This window comes from Lissotriton helveticus, chromosome 7, assembly GCF_964261635.1.
Source record: "Lissotriton helveticus chromosome 7, aLisHel1.1, whole genome shotgun sequence".
NCBI lineage: Eukaryota > Metazoa > Chordata > Amphibia > Caudata > Salamandridae > Lissotriton > Lissotriton helveticus.
This window is the reverse complement of record NC_136068.1, coordinates 64,841,969-64,865,422: the sequence shown is the minus strand read 5'-3', so window position 1 is coordinate 64,865,422 and position 23,454 is coordinate 64,841,969. Positions and strand designations below refer to the sequence as shown.

Here is a 23,454-nt window from a genome sequence, read left to right as displayed (position 1 = left end):
CTCGCGACGGCTGTTGGCCGACGGAAGCACTTAAGGCGTTAAAGGATTGTCAAATCTTGAACAATGTTTTCCCCAAAAACTAAGGGGGATCTCTTATGTCCTTATTATTGGTAAACACTAATATAAAATTGGATGCACACAATCAGAGATTTAGCACAGAGGGATGGAGACGACTTTAACATCACTAAGCTAGCAGATGAATAAAACCTTTCTGATATGGATTTATATAAATTGATAACAATCACTGTTACACTGGGTAAATTAAATAGTCCTCAAGCCCTGTACTGCATTACAATTTTGGATAAAATATCAGAACATGACCATGTTGGAAGTAGGTGTTATGCAATTTTCAAGAAAGTAAACATGAATCTAAACTCAGATTGTGTTTCATTGTAAACTCTTGGCTTTTTCTCAGTTTAGTAGTAGTAAAGTTAGGACTCCTAAGTTTAGGACTCCTAAACCGAGAAAAATCCTAACTTTAAGACTTTCGGTATTCACAGAAGGCGTTTAGGAGTCCTAAAGTTAGGAGTCCTAACTTCTGTGAATACTGAAATGAGTAAGTACCAAAATTGTAGTAAGCTTAGGATTTTGTCTTAAATTAGTACTGTGAATCGGGCCCATAATCTCTTTCCTTTCTTTTCTGATTTGCACTCCACTTTTTGGGCTTCTGTCCTCTGTATCTACCCTTCCCTTCAAATTCTTTCATCGTCCTTTCCTAATATCAGTATATCTGTTTATACTGCACCCGTGATAACAACGTCTCTTAGCAATACTTAGGCAGTCTCATAAGTTACTTATTATGTCATTCTCTAATATATCTTCATGGTTTTATATGTTCCTGATCGACTGTACTGCTAGGTTTTCCATACCAATGCTCCTTTAAAAAAAATCTGTAAAACCTTTTGAATGCTTTATCCATTTTAAAGAGTTGATTTTAAAAATACCACTCCTTCAAGGGATCTACAGTTTTCCTCTATGTAATTGTTCAGGGGTCGAGTTACTACGTAATTCAACTCTCCCCGCAAAGCCGTTCATTCAGGGATGGCTCCTCCATTTGAGTGGGGGAGTGTTGCACTACAAGCCCCTGGGCTGAAACATAAAACAGTGATAAATTTTATTTATTACCCATTTATTTTTCATCAACCCGACCCGAACTAAGGGGCCGAATACGAAACGGCCCGTAAAGTTTCAGAACCCAGGTCGTAACCTTTAGGGTCACATCTTAATCGGCTGCTCAGATTCCTTTCCGACTGCCTTATTATGTTGGAGGCGGTGAGAAAGGAAACCTGTCGGTCAAACTCTATTCAGGAGATTAGCTGGATCCAGCCACCATGCCAGTTCCTACCTCCTCTTCTCTGACAGAATCCTTATAGACATGTGGTGAGATACAGGAGATCAAGGGAGGAGAATGTATCGAGTTAGTTTGCTCAAACTGAACCATGACCAAGTTGCCAGGAAGAGTTGCTACCATGTCCCCCGGACTCTCATCCGCTCCGCCACTATCAAACGAGGAGTTTCCATTACCTCTGAATTTTCAACACCTTCCTTTTTGGTAGAGTAACCAATCCTTGGTCTGTAGGGAACCTGCCTCCTATAAAAGACTAATCTTGCTCTGGGACCAACTGAGACTTCTTGTTATTTATGGTAAATCTATGACTTGTCAGCATATTCAGAACCTTGGGCACATGCATTAGCTGCAGAGATTCTGTGAGGACGAGACAATCGTCCAAATAAAGTTGGACATATATCCGCTGCTGGGGAAGTAAGGCCATCAACAGCGCCAACATCTTTGTGAACACCTTTGTGATCACACAAGGGGAAGAATTTAGCTCAAACTGTAGGACTTTGAAATGGAAGTGAGAGTCTTTTACAGCAAATCCCAGAAATGTTTGATGAGCCGGATGGAAATGCACATGCAAGTAAGCACCCTGTAGATCTACTGTAGCCAGAAAGTCTTTGTTTGATTACAGCAGAATGACCTCCTGCAAAGTGAGCATTAGAAAATGTATAATCCTTACTCAGTAGTTAACCCTCTCCAGATCTAATACTGGTCTGAACTCCCCCAAAAACTTCTTGACCAGAAAGAAAATAGATGATCCACCCTGACTCCACTCCTTCTAGGACAGAGGAATGGCTGCCCTTGTTGGTATTTCTGATGAAATTCCTAACTGAAAGGCCTCGCTCCTGTGTAGATCTTTGGGGACAGGAGCAGGGCTGCACCCTGTATTGGGTGGTACTAAGTCAAACTCTATAACATAACTGTTCTTGATCAGATTCCAAGTCCGTCAGATAGAATTCATAGGCATGCTTTATCGTATGCCTCTTGTATGAATATAAAACCTATTTTGTGAAGCATATTCATAAGTAGCCACATGGTCGCCCATTCTATTTTTAGGAGGTCTCTGCTCTGCACTCCTAATGTTCCTAAATCCTTGGGCACTGCTTTGTCAATGATAGAAACCTCTGGGGGACTACAGCTGCACGTTGGTTTGAAGTTGGATTACTTCTTCAAATCTTTCTCATTGAAAGGATTTGCTTGGTGCCCCGGCATATCAAAAACGAAGCATCATCTTATTTTCTGGAAGTAATAGTGTGTATCAGTTCTCAGATGGTAGTGGTCATATCCTTAGCTGGTGACGAGTAATCTTCAGTTGCTGTATCATGCTGGACAGGTTGACAACTAAAGGTCTGATTACGAGGCTCGCGAAAGGCATCGCCGTCACTTTTTTGGAGGTCTTCCCACCTGCTGCCTTGATGGTCTGTCTGCCCAATTATGATACTGGCTGGAACTCGGCTACAAGACCACACCTAGACTGCCTCCAGTCCAGCTGAGATTCTTGCTACCACATCGACAGCGGTAAAGCCAGAGGTGGGTCTCGGTGGCAATCCCAATAAGCTTCCCACCTTCCAGATTTAGATCAGCCTTTCCAAGGAGCCGTTCTTGGCAGGGACACCGCCATGTGAAAGTCAGCCGAAAGGATAGAAGAGAGGTGAAAAGTCACCTTTTCTGGAGCTCCACTTCAGAATCTGTGTCGCACACCATTGTCCTGGTCCCTTCTGTGCTGTTGCCATTAGATCATGGTGCTCTGACACCCCATTGTTGCCAGAATCGAATGCAGGCTTCACTGTCTCTTCTCCTATATAGTGCATCGTAGCAGTTTGGTATACTTAACATGCAATAAAACATTCAGTACTCATCACCCACATATACATTACAACATATGGAGAAGTGTGGCTCAAATGGTTAGAGCGGCAGACCCTGATGCAGAGGTCTGGTCCGGGACCAGGGTTCAATACCTGCCTCGGTGGGTCTTGGGCTCAATTTCCTCAGACCTGATAATTCTCGCCTTGGTGCCTATTCTAATCATGGGTCCCACTCTGCAACTCTGGGCAATAGCTTGCTTAATCTCCACAACGGCCCCAACAGCGCTGGGATGCCTGGCTTCACCTTGGGGGTGCCCAGGAGTGGACATTTCACAGGGAAAAAGCCAGGAAGGGTTCCACAGCGGTATACGGACAGCGCCGGGACACTTCTGTTGGAGGTAGCTGTGCGCTTTACAAATGCTAGCATTTCATTTCATATATATACACAACATATATTTGTGTTTGATATACACGTCATAGTTATTTTTACAGCAGCGAAACGCCACTCCGCAGGGACACTGCCGCCAAGAGCTCACAAGCCCATCGGGAACATCGTAATGCGGTGAGCGGAAGACAGAAACCGCTTCCCACACCCTTTTGCTCGGCAGGGCTTTGAGCGTAGAATGTGCGTTCTCTATGGATGCCACCCCTGCCATCCTCTCAGGTTTCCCTGGCCAAGGAGCTGTGCGTAGCAATGAAAGGCCTTTTATCGTGTGCATACCTGCTAGCGTTTTAGAAGAGGAAAGTGGGAGATTTTGGAACAAAAGTCAGAGAATTGTATTTTCCCTATTGAATATTGACTTGTATTGAAGCAGATGCAATTTTAGATGGGAGACAGCTAACATAAAGACATTTTTGGCTTACAAAATTATGAGTATCCAGTCTGGATCAGGTCTGTTGGCATGTATGCTTGTGCTTAAAGCCAGGACGGCCATTTTGGGAGGTGAGCCTTAGAAGGAAACTGTTAGATGTTGAATTACATAGGACTTTATTAATGTACCCATGTCAATGTAATTAAGCATGGCTGTTCTGTATGGTATTCCATTCATATTACATATTACTTTCCCCATGTGGAATTTGCCTTTCCTGTTCCGCCCCTGCCTTCTTGTGTTTGGCCCTCCAAACCTTCTGGCTGGGGATTTCAAATGACCCTTGGTATGCTTCTGAGGGGATGCTCATGCTTTCAGATGTTTGCTTGGATTATGTCTTAACCCCTTTTATGCTCATGACGAGCCCAGCTCGTCATGGGTCACAGTGGAGCTGTGCTCATGACGAGCTGGGCGCGTCATAACTGCCGCCGCGCGCCCAAGCGCGATTGATTCCCCGCCTGTGCGGGAGAATTAATCAGTGGGCGGGGTCATGAGCACACCTCCACTGTGACTCATGACGAGTTGGGCTCGTCACGAGCACCGCGGCGCCGCTGCCCCCCTGCGCCGTGGGGAATTACCCCCGCCGCGAAGGGGTTAAATTAAACTGCTAATTTATATATTACCAGCACATCTTTGTTATTATAGTGGTGGGCGCTATTACAGGTACACAGCATTGTTTCCCATAGTTGTAATCCCCCAATCATCAGTGCCTGCATATCCTCACAGGCAGCAAGCAGCACTCCACAGATCCACCTTATATCACATTACATTACATTTGCCGCATCAAGGTACACTGTGATATGATTTTATCAGAACTGTGCCATCTCAGCGCTATCATCTACTTATGGGGTTTCCAAATGGCCAGTTTCATACCAGCATGGCAGGCATTTTAATATCTTGTCTGATACAAAAATTAGGAAAATCCTTTATAGCCAGTATTTTTCCCCCTTTTCAGTACATACTTTAAACAGTAAGGGCCCATTAGGATGTCGGCGGATCGACATCGCCATGCGGGCGGTGGCGATCCGCCCGACATCCTTGCCCGCCCGCCACCCATTTCCCCCTGCCATATTACTATGGCGGGGGGACCGCAGTGGACGGAAACACCGTCCGTCATTTTTCCGCCCCGGTCGCCTTGCAGCCGGGGCGGAAAAGGGTTTATATGGTGGCGGTGTCTATCAGACACCGCCAGCCATATTAGAATGGGCTTTGGAAGATGCCTTTCCGTGGTGCCAATGTCGCCACGGAAAGGCAGGCGGTCTTTACTTTGGGGGCCCCCTGCGGGCCCCCATGGTGAAGACGAGGTGGGGGTTGCACAGGGGGGTACCTGTGGTACCCCCCTGCATTTGCATACACAATGCGGCAGACACCGCGCGGTGCCTGCCGCTTTGTGTATGCAAATGCATACCATGCATTTTTAACATTGCGGGATGCGCCCGCCACTGTGGCGGGTGCATCCTAATCTCCCCCACGGGACCCCCGCCCTCATGACGGGCGGTTCCAATCCCCGGGAGGATGGCGGGCGGGCAAAGTCCGCCCGTCATCCTAATGACCCCCAAAATGTGAGAAGGAAAACACTTTAAAAAGTTCTCCATCTCCCTTAATGACCCCTGACTGATAATTGAAGTACACAAAGCCTGAAAGCCCATGTTAAAAATGGATACAGAAAATTTTATATACAGCTCAACTTACAAATCATATTTGGATCATTGCAGAATGTTAAAGCGTGAACAGATGGCGGGAATTTTTCTTTGGAAAAAGAGACAATCCTATCTTCTAAATATATCATAATAATAATATAATATATACATCTGCTTCCAGGTATTGTAACTCCTTCCTCAAGTTTTGGGATTGTAACTAATTTTACCTCGTGATATTATCCTGGTGCCACGCGTTAGCTCTACCGTTCATCGGGACGATGTCTTATTCTGTTTAGTTTATCTCGTATTTATCTGGTGAAAACGAAGGGATTGATTACCTGTTTGGTGGTAAAAACCATCAAACTTCTACATAGGATTAATACCAATTCCACTTGGTTTGGTAAATAATGTGTTAATTAATCCATAGAGAACTGAAACAGCCGGAGCAACACAGACAAGGAATTTGGGACACCCCAAAAGTCCCCCCACAACTCCTTCCTATGTTGGAGTGTGCAGATATTCAATGTGTGTGGATAAAGCCCCTTGAAACAAGACAAACAGAATCCACTGCCACTCTCTGATATCACTGAGTCGTTGTAGGACCCGGCACTTTCTGCAGGGTGACTCCAGATTTTAGCCATCCTTTAGTGACCCGTTTTTATTGTAATTGGGACCTTGTGCTCTTTTCCCCCGCGTACCAGTGGCAAAACTGCTTGTGCTCTCCCTTCCCAACATGGTAAAATTGGTAAACACTTGATTGGTCCATGTAATAGTCTCTAGTACATGGAATCATATGTACCCAGGGCCTATAAATTAAATGCTTCAAGTAAACTGCAGAACGCGTGCTAAAGAAAGGTGAAGAATTTGTGTTATTGAATGCAAAAAATACGCTTTCGTATCCCTCCAAAATGCCATTACCAACACACTCAGTCCAAAACTATTTCAAGGTAAAGCTTGAGTTATCACAGTGGTCACCGGTTCTTATGGTTTGGCGGCAGTGCTGTCACAATATGATAAAAGACAAGAATGGAATATAGCTTTTGCTTCTCAGACGTTGAATGCAATGGAACGTAGATATGCAGTCACCGAAGGGAGCTTTCGTCGTGTGTGGGCCATAAATCGTTTTAGACACTAAGGGCCTGATTTAAAGTTTAGTCGAGATGGGTTCTCCGGCGCAACTGCGACAGAGTACTCTCTCTGCCAAACCCTTGGTCCCCCCACAGGTGGACCTTCAGCACCTCAATGATGGAGCCTGCCCTGTTGCAGAAATAGTGCAGTGGTAGTACTGATTTGGCAGGCAGAGTTTTGGTGATTCGACCATCTGCCCTTTTTAGGTCTCGCGTAGTGAAGCAGCGCATTCGCTACTGCTTTGCAGTATACACTATAGCGTGAAAGCTTCGTGGAAGCTCTGCCCACTCTCCCCCAATCTTTTTGATTGGCTTAGATCTTAAATGCTGCCTTCTGATTGGTTTTAGGCTTGTTAGTCCCTCCTCCTGATGGCCATGTTGTTATTTGTAGCCTTCCATGGCTACTGGCCCCTTTACTGCAAACACTATTTTCTTCCCTGTCTTCCAACCGCACCCCTCCCGCAAGCCGTGACTTGTTTGCCCCTCCCTCTACCCCCCCCCCGCTCCTGTTTGTGCCTTTTTGCCGCCCGCAGTCCCGTTTCAACTGCAATAGTTCTTGCGTAAATGTGAGTCCTATTGCATGGCAAATGCTTGCTACAGTGGGTGTCAAATGGCAGTGTTCTCTGTTAGTCACAGCCGGGTAAACTGTTGCGGTAAGGGACAATGAAAAAGTTTAAATGACCTCCATACCATAGGAGACAATTCCTATGGTTTGGGGATCAATCGTTTTTGATTTATTAAAAACAAACTCCTGCTTTGGGAGTTTGGGTTTGTAAAACCAAAATCATGTTAAAAGTTTGTCAAACATTGAGTACCATCTGTCAAACTTTTAACACATTGGCAGGGATGGAATTGGGGGTTCCTGTCAATGACTAGAGATGTCTGCAGGGCCAGGGATAGCTCTAAATGCAGAGGAGGGAGACTCTTTCAAGGCAATGAAGTAGAAACTGCACTACACACTTTAAATCAAGCCCTATGTTTGAGACACCAAGTTGGTTGGTGGCCAACCCTTATTTGCTATCTTATCCCCACTGCCAGAATTGCTTGGTTGAGTTCCAAACGAAAATAGTACAACTTCAAAAAAAAACTTTGACCCAGGAAAAAGACATGTCACAGCAGACTGTTTATCTTGCCTTCTTGTGGCAGACAACTCTCCAAGTGGTTAGAACAAAGAAAACATTGGTGTCATCTCTGCCAAACAAGAAGTAAGTGATAATACAGATTGGGCTGTGACAGAAGAGGAATGGATGGAGGCTGCTCTCAATGACAATGGTCCAAAAATATAATAATAATGGTTAATCTTCCCAAAAATGATTGCTCAGATCCATGAATGTTTACGGCCATGTTGCAGAAGAGCTTTGCCTGGAAGGAAATCTGTTTAGGAGAAATGGTATATATATTACCCCAGTGGGAACAAGGCAAACAACTCTGAAGCATGGTCACCTGAGTTTTAATGCGCATTTCTGCATTACAAAAACATACTGAGGATGCACCTTTGGTGCCCTTGCATGGACTCAGAAACTGACAAATGAGTGAAGTCTGCATGAATTCCGACAAGAGTCCAAAAACTGGGTTTCTGTCTATGGCACCTGTTGAACCGCCATCTTTTCCATGCCAGAAAGTGGTTCTGGATATTTGAGGCTCGTTCTTTACCATGCAATCTTATATGCAATTTGATTTAGTATTAATTGACTACCATTTTAAATGACTGGAAGTTAAATTTGCGGAACATGTAAACGCAGAATCTGTCATCGATATTCTGTTAGATGCATGCTCTCAGGCTTTAGTCATTGACAATAGGAGGCAGTTCTGTTCTGAAGAAATGAAAAGTTTTTGGGGAGGAGTATAACATCAAACACATAACCTCAGCATTATATTGTCCAGAATGCCATGGTCAAATAAAGCATTTGAACATATATCTTAAAGACTGTTAAATAAGGCCTGTGTGAGGACCAGGCTTCAGCTCGAACCATCAGAAACAGGTTATAGGCTTATCCTAGCACACCATATGAAGGGTCTCATTATGATGGCGGTCATCGTTTTGGTCACGGGAATGTCCGACAGGGAGTCGGTGGTCCCGACAGCACAATTACAATATGATCGCCGTACATTACAATATGATCGCCGTACAGGCAGTCGTAGACATGCCTTTATCTATTGTAGCTTGTGCTGCGGACCGGAAAGGGCCTCAGCACAAGCCGCAATCGAACAAGGGATGTTGTCAAATATCCATGCACCGTGTGCCAACGGTGCCAGGCCACATGGTGCCTGGCATGTGCCACGTATGCCCCGTTGGCCCCATAACGAAGCTCACCAGGACTGGTGCCCTGCTAGGGGCCCCCAAAGTCCCTTTCCATCCTCCTTTACAAGCTGCTGGAACCACCTTGTAAAGGCTGAGGGAAAGAGACATCCTAATCTCTATGGCAGTTCCTCCGCAGGCACCGCCCCTTTGTAGGGATTAAGCTTCGACCGTTGCTCTGATGGGCTCCTTGAGCTGATCAGAGATGGCAGGGTTTCCCCCGGCCCAAATTACTCCAACTGCCGGCATTATAATCCTCTGAATGTCAGACGGACCGACACTGATGCCCTGCCGGCCCGACATCCTAATCGGGCAAATAGTCACTGCCACATCCATTTTTGCTAAGCTCAAGGAAAGGATTTCAGCTTCAGAGGTTTATCCTTGGTGGATAAATCAAGCTAATAACTTGAGGAAGTTCAGAGATCATGTCTATTCGAAACAACTAAGGGGCATATTACCAAGGTAGGCGAAATGAAATTATCGCCACTTTTGCAACCGTTTTTGGCCGCAAAGTGGAGATAATTTCATCGCCCTATTAGCAAGCTGTCGCTAACATCAGTTAGCGACATCTTTTAGGTGATAGCGATTGGTTTGGGGCCAATTTTGCATGTCAGCGATATTTATCGCTAATGACATGTAAAGTGGGCGTACACAACCTGTTAGCGACTGAAAGCAGTGGCTAACATCGCTATCGCCTATTATCAATGCAGGCGTAGCGATTAAAATATTCGCACTAAGCGCGAATAGCGCCAAATCCTAACGCCTGCTCAGACCACTTCTTAGCCTGTATATCCAATGGGAGGTGGATATTCAGGTTAAGTCCCTATTAGCGATAATGCCTGAATATTGCTGAATTTCCAGCGATATTCACGCATTTCGACGGATATTTTATCGCTTTGGAGATAAACGTTTCTAATAGCACGTTATCTCTGCGATAAAATCCGGCGATGCGTGGCGATAAAAAAAATGTCGCTAAGCTTATTTAGCGATAAATATCGCTAGTTGTTGATAATATGCCTCTAAGATCATAAGAGCTCTAAGGTATCAATATCAAATTACATCCAGAAACCATGAAAGAGATTAGGCTGATATACACAAACCACGGGTGGTACCAAAAGGCATTACTAATTTTGTCCATCTGAGGAAAGTTGCTAAATCAAAAAGTATAGTGAAATAATTTCAGATGGAAGCTGTTGAAACATGCAAAGAGTGGCAAAATGTGGTGGCAATGAAAATTCCAACATTAAGAATGACAGCACTGAGAATGGATTTGCGGATGATCATGGTAACTTCTTGATCAGGTTGAGTCAGTTTAAATGGCGTGATGTACCAATGACAATGTTAATTATTCGCTTTTTCAAGATATTTCTCCACAAACCTCAGGTATCAGCAGCCCAACTTCCAAAGCATGGACGATGGGGATTTGGTAGCATCCAGGAGCATTGGCCATGCTTGACTTTGCAAACCAAATCCAAGATTTGTAGAAGTGTTTTTTCATAGAGTGAAAGATGTGTTATATGTTGAATTCCATAAAACTATATTAATGTACCTATGTAGTTAGTGTTCTGTATTGTATACCCTTCATATTACATTTTACCTTTCCCGTGTGGACTCTCTGTTTCCTGTTTCTCCCCCCCCTTGTAGTGTTGGTGCGCTCCGAACCTTCTGCCCTGGGGATTCCAAACAAAAGTTTGCCTGCTCCTGAGGGGGTGCTGAGACCATGAGATTTTTTCTTGGACTCTCTCTTACGTTAAACTGCGAACTTAGATATGACCAGTGCAGTATCTTTGGTTATTATAGAAACCCATACCATGAGAATAAGAAATAGTAGTAGGACTCTTCATCTCAGATAGCAAATGCAGTAGGATTTGACTGATTTCATTATCTTCTTTGTGTTTTCCAGTGAAGTTCCGAATTGTTGCTCTGAAAGAAGATTTTGTCCCCTCGTATGAGACGGTAAGTGGTGCAGTCTGGCCAAGTGACAAATTGCAATTATTGGCATTTAAAGACGTGACCTTCACAGGTTTCAGCCAGCCGATGACCCCTGTAAATTTTCTAATCATCACTGCTTGGGGTAACCAGCTGAGTTCATATGGTATGAATGTATGACATTACAACGTGTACTGATACCACGCATGCCATTACAACGTGGGTATTACTACGCAAATGCCATTACAATGAACTACCATTACAAACTAAACTTTTACCACGCATATGCCTTTACTACGCATGCCATTACAACGCCAATCACGTCTGGTAAAGGGATAGACATGGTAAAAATGTTTATGGTAGGAAAAAAACAATAAATATATATGTGACAGCGTGTATATATATATATATATATATATATATATATATATATATATATATATATATATAAATATATATATGTTTATATACACTCATATTTGTATATGTATATATATATATATATTATAAATTCATTTTTTTAACCCCATACCCCCTTAAACCCTAAAATGACCCTTCCCACCCAGAAAACGAAACCCGCCCTGAACCCTAAAATCACCCTACCCACCCGAAAATATCCCCATACCCCCTCAAACCCTAAAATGACCCTTCTCACCCAAACCCACCCTGAACCCTAACATACAGGCGCACTTCTATTTCTCCAACCCAGCTGTATTGACATCCGGGTTTGAGAAAAGCCACAAACTACCCGGCAGTGTTTGAGCGGCAGAGCAGGCCGCACAGACCAATCCTGGTGCTGCTCTCCCAGCAGGAGAGCAGTGTCAGGATTGGCTGAGGAGCCGATGCCTTCCCAGAGACTGCTGGGAGAGGTCCAAGGCAGCCACAGGCTGCGGCGAAAGGTAGTTAAAAAAATTATTATTTTGCTTTCCCGTTTGCCAGCCCGTCCATTCGTCCCTCGCCCACCCAACCTCGTGTTGTGGCAGCCGCCACTGGAACAGATTAAAAGCTACAACAGAAGGAATGGAGATTAGAAGATGTATGTGGTGGAGGGAGGCAGGGGAAGGCTCCACCCTCGTTGGGGATGAGCTAATGGATCCACTGGAGCTAAAGAAAACAGTCATAGAGAAAGCAAATAGGTCTGACTGTGGCAAGCGGGTGCACTGATTTTTTTTTTGTTCTTGGAAGCATATGCTGTAGAATAAAAAGAATATTAAAAATAAACTATGCCACCACCAAAACATGGCGTCCATATGCTTATAGTTACATTTTGCTTTCAAAAGGAAATTAACCACTGTGTATAATTTTAACAAAATAGTGCAGTTGCTGACTAGCAGGCAGGGGTACTCAAAAGATGTGTCAAACCCTTTTTTAGTTTTAATATAAATCACACGAAAATATGATCATTATTGGCTCAAGGAAAAAAGTATTACTTGGTTTAAATAACAGTATCATGAGGTCCTAGTTTAAACACAAAAGGGTGACTTAAAAACAACCAGAGAGAAAAAAAGCATTGGTAACTTAAAGTCTAACTATCATTCATGGCATTGAATTGCCCATCTTTTTAGGGGGATATGCTAATGTGATTTGGGGTGAACAGTCATAATATCGAAAAAAAATTAATGGGACAGAATGTCCAGTTTTTTATATAGAATGGACAGAATATCGAATTGCAAAAATATAGTGGTGCAGAATATCGAAATTCAGGTAAGAAATATCGATTTCCATAATATCGAAGTTAGTAATATCGACAGTCATAATATAGTTGTTAAAAATATCCATTTTTTTATAGTGTTTTAGTGTTAGTATATGTGTTAAAAGTATGTATTATTTTTGTAATGTATGTTTGCATTTTTTTAAAGTAATGAATTTTATGTCACTTAATTTTTGCGTAATTTAAGTGTGGGAAGTAATTTAATTACAGTACATTAAATATTAATTTTCAGGAATTATTAATTATTTTTAATTTAATTTTGCGTTTTAGTTCTGTAGCGGGTTGTGGGTTTATAAGGGAATAGGGTGCAAAATAATTTAATTGTTATTAAGTAATTATTTATTTTTATTTATTGGTTTTGATAATTAATTGTTAATTAATTATTAATTGGTAATTACATTTTTATTAATTGGTAATTATTTTGTATTAAATGGTAATCAATTTTTATTAATTGATTAATTGATAATTATATTAATTATATTAATTTATTATTCAGAGAGGGTTGTGAGTTTATAGGGGAATAGGGTGGGAAGTAATTTAATTGTTATTAAGTAATTATTGAAAATATTTTTGTGTATTGATAAATAATTTTCTGTCAATTAATTATTAATTGGTAATTTGTTTTTATGACTTATACGTTTTTGGTATTGAAACAAACTACAACGATATTTTGGATTCGATATTTTTGTACTTACCTGTTTATAGATAGGAATTCGATATTCAGGCATTCTATATTTTTCATCGATATTTTGGCAGGTCGATATTTTGCTCCTTGATATTCTGTTAGTGATCCGTGATCTGGTTAATGCTTTAACTCAAAGTGAAAGAGAAGCTGGTGCTGAAGAAAATTGCCCCATTGCCCCATGATGTATGCAGTGGTGGGCAGAAGCAAAACTTGAATGACAGTCGAACAGACCAGTGAATAAACAGCGCGGACAAGAGGTCCTTGTATCTATTTATATATGCATGTATTCTTTAACTTAAGAATGTTATTGATTACCTGAGGCTGACATGACATCCCAAGCTGTCTATACACCAGGCCTACAAAAGAGGAGGAATTGGTCACAGTAGGGCAAATCTGTATTAAGATACGGGCCTGCCCAAGTTAATGTTCCATTGTAAACAGTTCAGGAGCTGTGAATCTAGATGTGCATTGGCCTCAGGTGCAGCTGGGCATGATGGGCGCTCACTATGTGAGTGACAGATTGAGTAAATCGCAAAAAATCTATCCGAAACACTGACGTTTTATGTTCTTCTTTTACTTAACAATGACAGTCACAGGTATAGAAATCCAAAACACTGCAGCCGACATGTGTTTCGTTCCCCCGGACTTTTTCAAGGCTGCAAAAGCATATTACTTAGGCATTATACATGTTGTTAAGATAGTTAGAGAATACCCAAATGGGTATCTATCAAAAGCCCTCTCCATGTAATAAAGCCGATTCAGAAAAGGGGGGGGGGGGAACAAGCCGGGCCGATGAGGCTGAAATGCCAGAAACCGGTCCCCGGTAGCTTGTCTCCTTTCTGGTGAAGAATTGGCTTGGTAGTTTGGTCTGCCCTGTTCCCATGATGCACTGGGCCAGGGACAGACTAATTTGCATATAGCCAGGTTCTGAGCTGGGATGGGGCAGTGAGATAAATAACGGTGATGGATCAAGCCCTGATCTTTGGACTGGGTAAGAGTGGTCTGCTTAATTCAGACACTCTGTTCATCACCACCCCCTTTTCTGTATCGTTTTTGCCCACTATAGGTGTGGCAGGGTATACTCAGACATGAGTCCCTTTCTCACTGCTCCATCAGGATTCAAGCAAGCCGGGCCGAAGAGGCTGAAATGCCAGAAACCGGTCCCCGGTAGCTTGTCTCCTTTCTGGTGAAGAATTGGCTTGGTAGTTTGGTCTGCCCTGTTCCCATGATGCACTGGGCCAGGGACAGACTAATTTGCATATAGCCAGGTTCTGAGCTGGGATGGGGCAGTGAGATAAATAACCGTGATGGATCAAGCCCTGATCTTTGGACTGGGTAAGAGTGGTCTGCTTAATTCAGACACTCTGTTCATCACCACCCCCTTTTCTGTATCGTTTTTGGCCACTATAGGTGTGGCAGGGTATACTCAGACATGAGTCCCTTTTTCACTGCTCCATCAGGATTCAAGCAAGCCGGGCCGAAGAGGCTGAAATGCCAGAAACCGGTCCCCGGTAGCTTGTCTCCTTTCTGGTGAAGAATTGGCTTGGTAGTTTGGTCTGCCCTGTTCCCATGATGCACTGGGCCAGGGACAGACTAATTTGCATATAGCCAGGTTCTGAGCTGGGATGGGGCAGTGAGATAAATAACGGTGATGGATCAAGCCCTGATCTTTGGACTGGGTAAGAGTGGTCTGCTTAATTCAGACACTCTGTTCATCACCACCCCCTTTTCAGTATCGTTTTTGGCCACTATAGGTGTGGCAGGGTATACTCAGACATGAGTCCCTTTCTCACTGCTCCATCAGGATTCAAGCAAGCCGGGCCGAAGAGGCTGAAATGCCAGAAACCGGTCCCCGGTAACTTGTCTCCTTTCTGGTGAAGAATTGGCTTGGTAGTTTGGTCTGCCCTGTTCCCATGATGCACTGGGCCAGGGACAGACTAATTTGCATATAGCCAGGTTCTGAGCTGGGATGGGGCAGTGAGATAAATAACGGTGATGGATCAAGCCCTGATCTTTGGACTGGGTAAGAGTGGTCTGCTTAATTCAGACACTCTGTTCATCACCACCCCCTTTTCTGTATCGTTTTTGCCCACTATAGGTGTGGCAGGGTATACTCAGACATGAGTCCCTTTCTCACTGCTCCATCAGGATTCAAGCAAGCCGGGCCGAAGAGGCTGAAATGCCAGAAACCGGTCCCCGGTAGCTTGTCTCCTTTCTGGTGAAGAATTGGCTTGGTAGTTTGGTCTGCCCTGTTCCCATGATGCACTGGGCCAGGGACAGACTAATTTGCATATAGCCAGGTTCTGAGCTGGGATGGGGCAGTGAGATAAATAACCGTGATGGATCAAGCCCTGATCTTTGGACTGGGTAAGAGTGGTCTGCTTAATTCAGACACTCTGTTCATCACCACCCCCTTTTCTGTATTGTTTTTGGCCACTATAGGTGTGGCAGGGTATACTCAGACATGAGTCCCTTTCTCACTGCTCCATCAGGATTCAAGCAAGCCGGGCCGAAGAGGCTGAAATGCCAGAAACCGGTCCCCGGTAGCTTGTCTCCTTTCTGGTGAAGAATTGGCTTGGTAGTTTGGTCTGCCCTGTTCCCATGATGCACTGGGCCAGGGACAGACTAATTTGCATATAGCCAGGTTCTGAGCTGGGATGGGGCAGTGAGATAAATAACGGTGATGGATCAAGCCCTGATCTTTGGACTGGGTAAGAGTGGTCTGCTTAATTCAGACACTCTGTTCATCACCACCCCCTTTTCTGTATCGTTTTTGGCCACTATAGGTGTGGCAGGGTATACTCAGACATGAGTCCCTTTCTCACTGCTCCATCAGGATTCAAGCAAGCCGGGCCGAAGAGGCTGAAATGCCAGAAACCGGTCCCCGGTAACTTGTCTCCTTTCTGGTGAAGAATTGGCTTGGTAGTTTGGTCTGCCCTGTTCCCATGATGCACTGGGCCAGGGACAGACTAATTTGCATATAGCCAGGTTCTGAGCTGGGATGGGGCAGTGAGATAAATAACGGTGATGGATCAAGCCCTGATCTTTGGACTGGGTAAGAGTAGTCTGCTTAATTCAGACACTCTGTTCATCACCACCCCCTTTTCTGTATCGTTTTTGGCCACTATAGGTGTGGCAGGGTATACTCAGACATGAGTCCCTTTCTCACTGCTCCATCAGGATTCAAGCAAGCCGGGCCGAAGAGGCTGAAATGCCAGAAACCGGTCCCCTGTAGCTTGTCTCCTTTCTGGTGAAGAATTGGCTTGGTAGTTTGGTCTGCCCTGTTCCCATGATGCACTGGGCCAGGGACAGACTAATTTGCATATAGCCAGGTTCTGAGCTGGGATGGGGCAGTGAGATAAATAACGGTGATGGATCAAGCCCTGATCTTTGGACTGGGTAAGAGTGGTCTGCTTAATTCAGACACTCTGTTCATCACCACCCCCTTTTCTGTATCGTTTTTGGCCACTATAGGTGTGGCAGGGTATACTCAGACATGAGTCCCTTTCTCACTGCTCCATCAGGATTCAAGCAAGCCGGGCCGAAGAGGCTGAAATGCCAGAAACCGGTCCCCGGTAGCTTGTCTCCTTTCTGGTGAAGAATTGGCTTGGTAGTTTGGTCTGCCCTGTTCCCATGATGCACTGGGCCAGGGACAGACTAATTTGCATATAGCCAGGTTCTGAGCTGGGATGGGGCAGTGAGATAAATAACGGTGATGGATCAAGCCCTGATCTTTGGACTGGGTAAGAGTGGTCTGCTTAATTCAGACACTCTGTTCATCACCACCCCCTTTTCTGTATCGTTTTTGGCCACTATAGGTGTGGCAGGGTATACTCAGACATGAGTCCCTTTCTCACTGCTCCATCAGGATTCAAGCAAGCCGGGCCGAAGAGGCTGAAATGCCAGAAACCGGTCCCCGGTAGCTTGTCTCCTTTCTGGTGAAGAATTGGCTTGGTAGTTTGGTCTGCCCTGTTCCCATGATGCACTGGGCCAGGGACAGACTAATTTGCATATAGCCAGGTTCTGAGCTGGGATGGGGCAGTGAGATAAATAACGGTGATGGATCAAGCCCTGATCTTTGGACTGGGTAAGAGTGGTCTGCTTAATTCAGACACTCTGTTCATCACCACCCCCTTTTCTGTATCGTTTTTGGCCACTATAGGTGTGGCAGGGTATACTCAGACATGAGTCCCTTTCTCACTGCTCCATCAGGATTCAAGCAAGCCGGGCCGAAGAGGCTGAAATGCCAGAAACCGGTCCCCGGTAACTTGTCTCCTTTCTGGTGAAGAATTGGCTTGGTAGTTTGGTCTGCCCTGTTCCCATGATGCACTGGGCCAGGGACAGACTAATTTGCATATAGCCAGGTTCTGAGCTGGGATGGGGCAGTGAGATAAATAACGGTGATGGATCAAGCCCTGATCTTTGGACTGGGTAAGAGTGGTCTGCTTAATTCAGACACTCTGTTCATCACCACCCCCTTTTCTGTATCGTTTTTGGCCACTATAGGTGTGGCAGGGTATACTCAGACATGAGTCCCTTTCTCACTGCTCCATCAGGATTCAAGCAAGCCGGGCCGAAGAGGCTGAAATGCCAGAAACCGGTCCCCTGTAGCTTGTCTCCTTTCTGGTGAAGAATTGGCTTGATAGTTTGGTCTGCCCTGTTCCCATGATGCACTGGGCCAGGGACAGACTAATTTGCATATAGCCAGGTTCTGAGCTGGGATGGGGCAGTGAGATAAATAACGGTGATGGATCAAGCCCTGATCTTTGGACTGGGTAAGAGTGGTCTGCTTAATTCAGACACTCTGTTCATCACCACCCCCTTTTCTGTATCGTTTTTGGCCACTATAGGTGTGGCAGGGTATACTTAGACATGAGTCCCTTTCTCACTGCTCCATCAGGATTCAAGCAAGCCGGGCCGAAGAGGCTGAAATGCCAGAAGCGGTCCCCGGTAGCTTGTCTCCTTTCTGGTGAAGAATTGGCTTGGTAGTTTGGTCTGCCCTGTTCCCATGATGCACTGGGCCAGGGACAGACTAATTTGCATATAGCCAGGTTCTGAGCTGGGATGGGGCAGTGAGATAAATAACGGTGATGGATCAAGCCCTGATCTTTGGACTGGGTAAGAGTGGTCTGCTTAATTCAGACACTCTGTTCATCACCACCCCCTTTTCTGTATCGTTTTTGGCCACTATAGGTGTGGCAGGGTATACTCAGACATGAGTCCCTTTCTCACTGCTCCATCAGGATTCAAGCAAGCCGGGCCGAAGAGGCTGAAATGCCAGAAACCGGTCCCCGGTAGCTTGTCTCCTTTCTGGTGAAGAATTGGCTTGGTAGTTTGGTCTGCCCTGTTCCCATGATGCACTGGGCCAGGGACAGACTAATTTGCATATAGCCAGGTTCTGAGCTGGTATGGGGCAGTGAGATAAATAACGGTGATGGATCAAGCCCTGATCTTTGGACTGGGTAAGAGTGGTCTGCTTAATTCAGACACTCTGTTCATCACCACCCCCTTTTCTGTATCGTTTTTGGCCACTATAGGTGTGGCAGGGTATACTCAGACATGAGTCCCTTTCTCACTGCTCCATCAGGATTCAAGCAAGCCGGGCCGAAGAGGCTGAAATGCCAGAAACTGGTCCCCGGTAGCTTGTCTCCTTTCTGGTGAAGAATTGGCTTGGTAGTTTGGTCTGCCCTGTTCCCATGATGCACTGGGCCAGGGACAGACTAATTTGCATATAGCCAGGTTCTGAGCTGGGATGGGGCAGTGAGATAAATAACGGTGATGGATCAAGCCCTGATCTTTGGACTGGGTAAGAGTGGTCTGCTTAATTCAGACACTCTGTTCATCACCACCCCCTTTTCTGTATCGTTTTTGGCCACTATAGGTGTGGCAGGGTATACTCAGACATGAGTCCCTTTCTCACTGCTCCATCAGGATTCAAGCAAGCCGGGCCGAAGAGGCTGAAATGCCAGAAACTGGTCCCCGGTAGCTTGTCTCCTTTCTGGTGAAGAATTGGCTTGGTAGTTTGGTCTGCCCTGTTCCCATGATGCACTGGGCCAGGGACAGACTAATTTGCATATAGCCAGGTTCTGAGCTGGGATGGGGCAGTGAGATAAATAACGGTGATGGATCAAGCCCTGATCTTTGGACTGGGTAAGAGTGGTCTGCTTAATTCAGACACTCTGTTCATCACCACCCCCCTTTTCTGTATCATGTAATAAAGCCAGCAGCATACTAGTGAAAATTTGTGAAGGGCAAAGGAACTCATGAAGCACCACATTTAAGATATGTGAACTTTGTGAGTGAAAATCCAATGCAGACCAAAAGAGTTCAGAGAGAAGGGACAGTACCCACGTGAGAATGATGGCACCATATTTTATATTATATTTTATATAAACTTCTCACGCATATAAAATATGTTACCATCAGTCCCACGCGGGTTCTGTCTTCTTCACTTCTCTTCAGCAAAAGACAGCATCTATCCCCTACAACACAACCTATGGTCCACATCTGGTGTGTTTCTCTTTTTCTGTGTACTATAGTTTAATAGAAAAATTCAAACATTTAGATTGAAAAGAAGAGACGTAATGGAATTACAATTCAGTTCTTCGTTTGACTATTGTTTCAAAATCTTTGACAACATTGCCACCAAGTGGTGAGATAGGAAAACTAGGCAATTTCAAAAATATTGAGCAATAAAGGGCCTGATTCACAGAACTAACTTAAGACAAAATCCTAAACTTACTACCATTGTGGTATTCACAGAAGGCACTTACTCATTTCGGTATTCACAGAAGTTAGGACTCCTAACTTTAGGACTCCTAAACTGAGAAAAATCCTAACTTTAAGACTTTCGGTATTCACAGAAGGCATTTAGGAGTCCTAAAGTTAGGAGTCCTAACTTTACTACTCCTAAACTGAGAAAAATCCTAACTTTAAGACTTTCGGTATTCACAGAAGGCATTTAGGAGTCCTAAAGTTAGAAGTCCTAACTTTACTACTCCTAAATTGAGAAAAATCCTAACTTTAAGACTTCCGGTATTCACAGAAGGCATTTAGGAGTCCTAGAGTTAGGACTCCTAACTTCTGTGAATACCAAAATGAGTAAGTTCCTTCTGTGAAAACCAAAATGGTAGTAAGTTTAGGATTTTGTCTTAACTTAGTTCTGTGACTCAGGCCCACAGTGGGCGTCTCCATTCAATGCATTTTATTGTAGTAGTGCAGACTACAGTACTATTCATGTACTACAATGTCTTATTCGCAAACCTACAGATGGGGACCACTGTCCCCGCCCTACCTATCTTTTCTGTGGGTAAATCTCCTCAAATGTCTCGAATCTCGTGGACACAAGATATACAATTTAGGTGTAAATTAGGCCCTGGGTGACATTTAAATGATGGTGGCGTAATTCGCATAGTGTTGGGAAGTTTCACGTTGGGTGGCGTGAGCGGCTGTTGTTCGTGGTACCTTTGTTTTAATGCATCTTCATGCCAAAAATTGATGCAATGACACAATTCGCACTAAGAAAAATACCAGATTTGCATTTTGATCAATTATGCATAATTTCACGAAATATTGTTGTAATTTTACAACATATGCAAATTTCAAACACCCTTAACTTTTAATTACATTTACTAAATATTAATTGAAAATAAAATGCTAGTGAGAATGGGATTTCTGTATTTACTTCAAAAAATATTTATAATATCAATTAATCAATCAGGGGAATTGACAGGGAGGAGCTTGGCGGGCATCCGAGATGGCCGCGTGAGCACAGCGCTCCCCGGACCCCCGCCACTCCCGGCGTAATATCCTGAATTAATCCTGATTTGGTACGAGGATTTGTGTAGTGGACGTTGGGCTGCTCTACCTGGACCTTTTGGAATTTTATTTTGACACCGGGTGCCGGAGTTACGGTGCTTCGAACTTTTGAGCTCCGCCCTTGCGGTGCGCCCGGGACTGGGTGAGGCTCAGTGGCCGTCTTGGAGTTGAACAACAACGGTAGGGGGATTGGACTTGTGGGTCCCCCTCTTAAGTTTCGGTTTCGATTCTGCCTCAGACCGAGACAACAGCGAGAGAGTCTGGCCAGGGCTGGGTCCGGGGCACAAGACGGCGGTCTGACCTTTGCCGGGCCTATTCTCCTATTTGGCTGGCTCTACCCCGGTGACACCCTTGTTGCGGCACCTTGGTCCCGAGGCCTCACTGTCTGGTGACCGGTCCGTCGGACCTGTGAATCTCCTTGTGACGCAGTCTCCAAAATGGCGGGCAGAGGGGACCGGGAGACACGGAAGACGAAGACGCCTCTGCGCGGGGGACCGGTCCAATCTAACGTCATGGACCGTTATACCCACTCGAAGGGGTCCCCCGGAGCTGCCCTGCCCGGTCCCAGCGTGTCTGACCACATCGTGGACACGTCAACGGAGCCTTCCCTGCAGGACATCATGGGCGCCATTTCTGGCATGAGGGAGACGATAGGCCAACAATACGAAACCCTGGCCCACAAAATTGACACTGTGGCCATTGATGTGAACTTAATTCGAGCCGATCTATCAAAAACCAATGAGAAGGTGAAATCATTGGACCTCAAGTCATCCAGCCTCACGGAAGACGTCTCGGAGATACAGACGGAGATTGGCAATCTCCGTAGGGTGAACGATTTCATGACCCGGCGCTTGGAAGACTTTGAGAACAGGGCACGTCGCTGTAATGTTCGCGTGGTTGGTGTTCCGGAGAATCCAGAACCCCATTCGGTTGATCTCCTAGTTGAGGACCTGATCCAAAACCACCTCTCTCCATCTGGACTGAGTACATTTTTCGCAGTGGAGCGTGCACATCGTGTTCCGGGGGGCCAGGGTAAGCCGGGTGCCCCGCCGAGGCCTATTGTTGCGAAACTTTTCCACTATAGGGATCGGGACGCTATCCTGCAAGCATCACGTGTGAAGGGCCCGGTGGCCTTTGAGAATGCCACAGTGAACTTTTATCCGGACTTTTCCCAACAGGTCCAGAAGCAGCGGATGGGCTTTCGTGGTGCCAAGAAGCGTCTTAGAGACATGGGGTTGCGCTACGCTATGCTTTTCCCGACCAGGCTGCGGGTTGAGTACAATGACCGAACTTTTTTCTTTGATCGGCCGGATGCTGTGAATGACTGGCTGGACTCTCTGCCTGCTCGATCTCCTGAGACTGAGTCCACTGCCCACCCGGGCGGTGCTGAGGGTGGTGTCGAGAGCTGAACGATTCGTCTAAGCCTGGGACCTTGTTTTGCGTAACTCTTTCCAGGATTATATGCCTACGTTCCTCTACTGTCTGAGTGATTTGTTATGTGTGTTTCTCCTCGTTGTTGGTCTCGCTCGGGGTGGCGGGTGGGACGAAGCCTTTCCTCCTCCGGGGTCTTTGTGTAGAATAGGGGTTCTTGGGCGACAGGCACACTGCAGGTTGGGGTGGCTTTTTAGCTTTTTGCAGGGGTGCAGGGTGGGGGGTGTTTTCTTGTTTGTTGGGGGGTGGGCGGTTGGGAAGTTCGTTGTTTGTGTGTTCTGTTCTCAAGGCGACTCTATCCTGTCTTTGCTGATGTTTCTTGTGTCGTGCTCATTGGTGGGGGGTGTTGTCGTTGCTGGGTGGGATGGGGGGTAGCGGGTTGAGATTTATTTCGTGGAACGTTAACGGTCTGGGGGATCGTATTAAGCGGAGTGTGGTGTTGAAATGTATACGACGTTTATCTCCAGATATTGTTTTCCTGCAGGAGACTCATTTGGTGGGCAATGTCTGTCATGCGATGAATAGGTGGGGCTATCGCCTCGCTGCACATTCGGGGTTTACCTCGGGTTCCAGGGGTGTGGGCATCCTTGTTCGGGCTTCCCTCCCCCTGGCTATAGATGATGTGATTCTGGATGATCGGGGGCGATATGCTGTCCTTGTAGGTCGCTATGAGGGTCGTGCCCTCTCCTTCTTTACTGTTTACGTGCCCCCCGGCCTACAGACTTCTACCTTTTCCGATTTGGGCCGTGTGTTGTTGGACCTCCCTGATAGTACTCTCTTTATGGCTGGTGATTTTAATTC

At 45.3% G+C, this 23,454-nt stretch overlaps 1 protein-coding gene across 2 annotated transcripts in view; it reads left to right on the top strand.

Annotated features, from left to right (window-relative positions):
• Positions 1 to 23,454, top strand: part of LOC144768066 (alpha-2-macroglobulin-like protein 1) — a 411,824-nt gene that overhangs the window by 89,672 nt on the left and 298,698 nt on the right. For both annotated transcript variants that reach the window (XM_078651439.1, XM_078651438.1), the window contains exon 4: positions 10,983 to 11,035. In XM_078651439.1, the coding sequence (XP_078507565.1) occupies positions 10,983 to 11,035 (53 nt within the window). The remainder of the gene's footprint in view (positions 1 to 10,982; positions 11,036 to 23,454) is intronic.